Source organism: Nannospalax galili, unplaced genomic scaffold, assembly GCF_000622305.1.
Source record: "Nannospalax galili isolate Female #2095 unplaced genomic scaffold, S.galili_v1.0 scaffold326, whole genome shotgun sequence".
Classification (NCBI taxonomy): Eukaryota; Metazoa; Chordata; class Mammalia; order Rodentia; family Spalacidae; genus Nannospalax; species Nannospalax galili.
The window spans coordinates 719,604-726,602 of record NW_008354421.1 but is presented as its reverse complement, the minus strand read 5'-3'; the positions used below and the strand labels follow the sequence as shown (position 1 = coordinate 726,602).

General features: G+C 39.7%; 1 protein-coding gene across 1 annotated transcript; it reads left to right on the top strand.

Moving 5' to 3' along the window:
- Positions 1-521: 521 nt before the first annotated feature.
- On the top strand, positions 522-5,961 carry Sec61g (SEC61 translocon gamma subunit). The gene is made up of 4 exons (XM_008851639.3): positions 522-618; positions 1,888-1,987; positions 3,154-3,256; positions 5,793-5,961. Exons 2-4 carry the CDS (start codon positions 1,894-1,896, stop codon positions 5,800-5,802), a joined length of 207 nt encoding a protein of 68 aa, XP_008849861.1. The 5' UTR covers positions 522-618; positions 1,888-1,893; the 3' UTR covers positions 5,803-5,961.
- Positions 5,962-6,999: the final 1,038 nt, after the last annotated feature.

Sequence of the window (6,999 nt, the reverse complement as noted above, 5' to 3'; positions counted from 1 at the left end):
ACGAAAACATAAGATCATCATGTCACAAAATGTGGTAACAGTCTCAAAGCAAGGTAAGTCAAATGGCATATGAACAACATACACATTTCACCCGTGCCAAGGCCTTAATTCCCGCTCTATTCCCATGACTGCCAGTAGAAAGCCACGTTCTGGTAAAAGATGTTATTCTGAATCCGGCCGCGCATACCGTCATGTTTATGTTTCCTTTTTGATCACTAATACCATATATCTACAAAATGTTCTCCTGGCTCAGAGCTGGAATGCAGGAGCCCATTTACTGCCATACACCCCACGGATTTACTCAGCTGTGGCCGCTTTCCGACGGCCTGAGTTGGGCAGGTGGACATACGGGAGAGGGGTGGGCCTGGGTCTGCAACCAGTGACGGAGGTGGATAAACCTCTAATCTCTAATCACGCCAGGCACAGCCGGCGCCGCAACCCGGAAGCCAGGGGAGCCTCACGTCACTCTGAGCCTGCGCAGTGACGTCTTTGCTTGAAGGACCAATAGAAGGGAGAGGTGGGCGGGATGTTGGGAAGATAATCGGTTTCCGGTTCCGTTGGGCCTCAGTCCCCTCCTTGGGCTACGTGTCTCTGTCTTCTTAAGTTGCCATCCCGCAAGTATGGGTCTTTCGGGGGCGTGGGCCGGGGACTGCGGGAACCGGGGATGGGGAGATCCGGACGGGGGAACCAAGGACAGGGAGGAGGGTGATGGGGAGACCGGGACGGGGAGACCAAGGACTGTGGAGCCGGGAACGGGCGGACCGGCCAAGGGACAAGGGTTGCGCGGACGGGGGACGGGGTCTAGGGGCGGGCTGACGGGAAACAAGAAGGCCGGGGACTGCGGACACTATCGGGGGGTGGGGGGTGGGGGGGTGGAGGAACAGACCGGGGATGGAGTGGAGAGACAAGGGACGGTAACTAGGCGACCAGGGACTAGGGGACCTGCGGGCCGAAGGGAAGGAGGGGATGGGGCTAGGGGCTGGGCCCGGAGACCGGAGGGCCGGCGGAGCAGGGCGGTGAGAGATGCCTTTTGTCGGGGCACCGCAGCACTTTGCTCAGCCTCAGGTGGTAGGAAGCCTGGAGCGGAGCCAGCGTGGGAGGACGATCCACGACCTGTGAACCTTAAGGGTTTAGAGCCCTGGTCTGGAGATCAGCTTCCTCGCTCAGCATACTCCCTTGTAGATGAACCCAGCCTCTGGCTTCTGGTGCCTTCTCAAAGCCTGTGGCCCTGAGCCTCCTGGTGTTCTTGCGGGCATTGTTTGCGAGTGTCCAGGGCATAAATTGCAAGTGTTGGATAGAATCTCCAGACGATCCAGAGAGCCTAGTGCACTATTGCATGTTTTCTCACCTTGTCTACAGTCCTTCCTCTAGTGTGGATTTAAGAACGCTGCATTTCTAGAACAGACCTAAGTGAAAATAGGGATGACTGTGCTTTTGTCACAGACTGTTTATAGACTCCGTGGTGTGTACCTTAAGAGTTACATATACATTGTTCAGGTAATTGTCCCCTGCACCTTAGTCAAGGACACTGGGGCTTAGAGGGCTTAGAGGGGCTTATTATTATTATTATTATTATTATTATTATTATTTTTTTTTAGCTAGAGATTTGAACTTCTAAGACATGGAAATAAACTATAGATACCCTGGCTTCATTAGCTCTTATACCATAACTCCAAAGTTAAGTAATATTGAATAACATTCCTTTTAAATGCTAGATACCCAAAAGAACCCACTTTGAAGTGCCTCCACTTTGAAGTTTGCTTTGTTTTTAGGAGTTGGAATCTACCTATGTCAGGCATAAATGGTCTCGTTTACATCTGTATATAACTCAACAAGTTCTAATATGTAAAGGAGGACGACTGAACATCTTTTATTTTTTTTAAACAGTCAATCATGGATCAGGTAATGCAATTTGTTGAGCCAAGTCGGCAGTTTGTAAAGGACTCAATTCGACTGGTTAAAAGATGCACCAAACCTGATAGAAAAGGTAATAGCTTTAACATGAGAGAAACAATTAAATGTCTGAATTTTTTAATTTAAAAAAATTACTATTTTTGTTTTATGTGTATTGAGTATATTGCCTGCATTGTATGTAAGTTGCACCTGTGTGGTGCAGTGCCCATGGAGGTCAGAAGAGGGTGTCAGATCCCCTGAAACTGGAGTTAAGGAATTCGGTTGTTAGTCACTGTGTGCGTACTGGGAACCAAACCTGGGTTGGCTGCAAGAGCAATTGGTGCTCTTAACTGCTGAGTCATCTCTTCAGCCCCTATGTCCGAATTTTTTAAGTATTGTGTTTAACGTCTTCCTGACTAAAAGTCTTTGCAGAACTGAAATGAAGCTCGGTGGTCCAGCACACGGGCCCACGGCAAACCAGAGCACTGCATTGTTTCCTCCCATTGCCCCTTTTACTTTGTGTACGACTTACTAATGACTTCAGCATTTGGAACATTTCCCATATTACCAGTGTGTGAAGACCTGTACAGCATCCCTGCTCTGTCCTTATCACCAGTAAGCAAAACTGTAACAGGAAATCAACAGCATGGTTGTTGCCAAATTGGGCAGCTCATTTTACTTATGATTTGTAGCTTAGAAGGTACCTCAGAATTTGTCTATTACTGTTCATGAATTAAGTTAGAATGTAATATATATATATATATATGTATATAATTATAGATAATATCCTTGTTCTTACCTTTATTTGGCTCTCCAAGCCTTTTGACTTCATTGTGTCAAAGGCAATTAGTTGTTTATAATGTACCCCAAAAGTTACAATTTTGTTATTGTAATCACTGCTATCATAAAAAGTTTATAATGCAAAGTGCTGTGTAAGCTGTCCTTGATTCTTTTTTTCTTGTTGTTTGGGGTTTTGTATTTTGGTCACTGAGAAGAGTAAATATTTTTAGTGTGTATTGTTGAACTCACTAGCATAGTACTTTCATTTCTGTGTTGCCTTAAAGATCAAGAGAGTGTGGAATTTAGGAACCTGTTAGGCCAGTTCTTTATTGTTACTAGTCGCACTTTTTCTTTTTAGGGTTATGTATCTACTAATCAGGAGAAGTATGTGCTGGGAAATGTATTAGTGCCACTGACCGTTTTCCTCACTTTCAGTGACAATACCAAAATATTAATACACACTTTGTGTTTTAAATTTAGAATTCCAGAAGATTGCCATGGCCACAGCAATAGGATTTGCTATAATGGGATTCATCGGCTTCTTTGTGAAACTGATCCACATCCCTATAAATAACATTATTGTGTAAGTAACTTTATGGAATAGACTAGGAATGAATGACAGGGGAAACCATTTGAGTTAAAAAGTCTGCTTTTTTTTTTTTTTTGGTCTTTTTGATACAGGGTCTCCCTGTAGCCCCAGCTGTCCTGGAACTCACTATGTAGACCAGGCTGGCCTTGAACTCACAGAGATCCACCTGCTGGGATTAAAGGCGTGTGCCACCACACCTGGCCACACAGTCTGCTATTTTTTAATGCAGGTATTTCCTAGGACATTCTAATTCTGTTGTACAGCTTATGATTATATATCTGCTAATAGTTTCAAAATGCTTTTGTGTCTTTATAACAACTCTATTAACTAGTACTATTTTGTTTAATGAATAAAGTTTTACAGGGTCAAAAAAATAAAGGCATACAGTATTACCTTCAAGAAATGTCCAGTTGCAGACAAGTATTTTGAGTACGAGTCCTGTCCTCTTTGTACTGCATCGTGATTGTTTTGAGGTGCACAGTTCGTAGCTCCATCTGAAAATCACTATTTTTTTTAGAACTATAACTGAAGTAGATTGCCTGTCTTCAAGTCAGTGCTTCTGTCCTATTTCCCATCCTGTGGTCTGATAGTTAGTAGAAAGTATTTCTCTAATGACAAAGCTTGTTTACTATGATAGTCACTCTCACTGTTCTTAGTTTTGTCCTTCAGAACAAATGAAGCTTTGTTGGCATTTTTTTGGTACATTGTTTGTTTGTTTGTTGTTTTTTTTTCCTAAACCTTCACTTAGTGCAGTGTTTTTATCTTTCTTGCCAGACTTTGGGCAACCTTGGGTCATACTTAGATGTCTGTCTGTCATGTTAAGATTAGGAGTTTGGAGGACAGTCTGATCATTTATTTGCCTGTGTACTTTGTGGTTTTCTGTACCCTCTCCACACACATATTTTGCCTTTAAGATGTTTTACTTCTAAATTAGAAAAATTTCAGAATAAGCATTTTTCCATTATAGACAATTTATCAAATTCTACTAATATAATATGTTAAATTATTATTATAATTATTATTTTTTTGTTTATAGGGAAAGGAACTGGTGAAATATTGTATTGTCAGAGTGTTGTTCTGTCTTAGTCTGGGCTGCTATAACAAAATGCCCAACTGGATAATTTGTAAATAATAGGAATTTATTTTTCAGTGTTCTAGGCAGTACTGGTGGGTTCATAACTCACACTCTGTCCTCACATGGTAAATGGGACAGAAGGACAGAAAGCATTAGAGGCTGTGTGAAGAAACTTCTATAGTGATCCTACTCCTGTACATAATATATAAAGATACAGGTTTTTTTGCTTATTCAAAGAAACTAGTCCAGCGCCCTTTTATAGCCACAAAAAAACTGAGTAAATAATTATTTGCATTAAGCAAATGACTTCAAATTCTTTTTCTAGTAATGATGATTATTAGGATAATAACAAACTTTTACTGAGGTCTTATCTTGTGCCACACAGACTGTTTTTGCTGAATGTAAGTTAGCTATTTTAATCCTTAGGGGGAAGCTGAGGTATAGAGAGAGTAAGTAATGTAGTGGGTCCTAAGCAGGATATGAAACATTCTGGAAGCTAGTTGCTTGTAACTAAAAAACTGTTTTGTTTAACAAGTTATCTCCTATTCACTATTTTTTACTTTAAGTAAAGTATTTTATGTGAAAAGCTACTGAAAATACACACTTTTGATGTTAGGGTACAATAACTGTAAAACCGAAAGAAAATTTTTTTAGGTACTTGAAAAAATATGAAACACCACATGAATCATTTTGAAATAATGGCAGGGAAATATGACCACGCTTCCTTCACTAGATTAAATTGTAATCATTTTTTTTCCTTACAGATTTTGAGTAGTTTTTTTTACAATTGTAGTAAGAATGTACACAGTATTTTAATTTAAAGGAGTTCTATTCCATCACATAGTTGATGCTGTAATCACAGCAGTACAACTTAACATAGGATATGCAGCAATAAAATATATGTTCAGGAGTATACAATTTTCATCTGGTAATGGGATTATATTTTCTTTATTTGCCATTACAGTACTAAATGTATCTCTGACAGTACAGTTTTAATGTTTACATTTAAGGGGTCTATAGAAGTGCCAGTTTTGTTTCCAGTGTGTGTACGGGTTTTTGAATGATTCTGATAGTGTGTAGTGGTTGAGAACAGTGGTGGTCCTCTGCAGCCTTTGGGTTTAGCTGCTTTATTACCACATATGTCGAATGGGGAAACTCAGCCAACCGTCTGTCATGTGATTGATGCTTTTTCTTTGTTCAGAAAGACATGTAAGCCAGGCTGTTCCTAAATGGTTTTCCTAGGGGAGACTTGTGAGTGTTCAGATACACTTGCCCCAGAAGCCACATGCTTCAGTTTCAAAATTTTGAAGCTTAGCATTATTTCGTCATGCTTTCTTGGATAAAGTTAGGTGTGGGTCCAAGTAACTGGGTTTGATTATATAAGATGATAGCGTATTGTATTTCGATTGTTATTAGTACCTGTGCTTAAAAATGGCTGCTTTCTTTCTTTTGCAGGGGTGGCTGAACCCTTTTTCATCATGGACATAGTGAACAATGAGGGTGTGAGAAGCTCATGAAGTAAATTGTGCCTGTATACTTTGTGTTTTTTTTTTTTTCCTTTCCTATTTGTTTCCTACTTCTAAATTAAAATACCAAAATAAATGTTTTTTCATAGCAGATATCAGATTTTAGTGATAAGATAATGGATTTATTTTCTTGAGCTTTTTGGTTTATTGGAAAAATTAAGAGAACTTTGTGAAATAGGTACTTTCAGTGTGCTCTTCTGTCATAGTCTGTGTTGTTATAACAAAATGCCCAAACCTGGGTAATTTGTAGTTAATAGAAAGTTATTTTTCACAGTTCTAAAGGCCAGCAGTTTCAGTGTTTGATGAGGACCTGGTCTTGATGACTCAGACTGTTCTGTCTTTAGTGGGATTGATGAAGAAACAGCATCAGAGGCTATGTGAAGATACTTGTATATAGCGTAGTTCTAATACACTTACTAGGCAGGAGCTCTCCTGACCTAATCACCTCATACAGACCTTACCTTCTAATACTGTTGCATTGGAGATTAAATTTTCAATGTGAACTTTGGAGTGACACTTAAAATCATAGCATCTTCTGTCAGGTAAATGTTTTGCTTTGTTGTAAACAGCAAATACAGGGTGGGAACCATAATGAACTCATAGTAGTTTAAAGGTAGCATAGTAATTTTGTCCATATTGCACTTAAATTGTAAATAGATAATCATGCAGAAGGTTAGGTGATTCTGAGAATCACACTTAAAGTTTGGAAGTCAAGTGTCTTCCCTGAGATGCACTTCATAAACATTAGCATTCTGAGTTTTATGAATTTTCTGAGTTCAAATTTTAAAAAAAGCTTAAATAGCACAGGTAATTAAATACCGTCAGATTAAATGCTAGTGAATAAGATAGCAGATGTTTTAAGTGTCTTTTGTGTTGCTGCTAACATAGCACATACTTTGTAACATTAAAAATGTAATTTGTTACCATTCTGAAAGTTGGGAATTCCAATATTCAGGTTCCACATCTAGCAGATCTTGCAGTGACCTCATCCTGTGACAGTAACTGAGAGAGCAGGTAGCTGCAAACTTGCAGCCTCAATCTCTCTTGAGGTTGATGCTCAATCAACTACAAGATGTGGAGCTCATAACTTAAACACCTGTCATTGGAGATTTAGTTTCTAATACATTTTCTGTGGA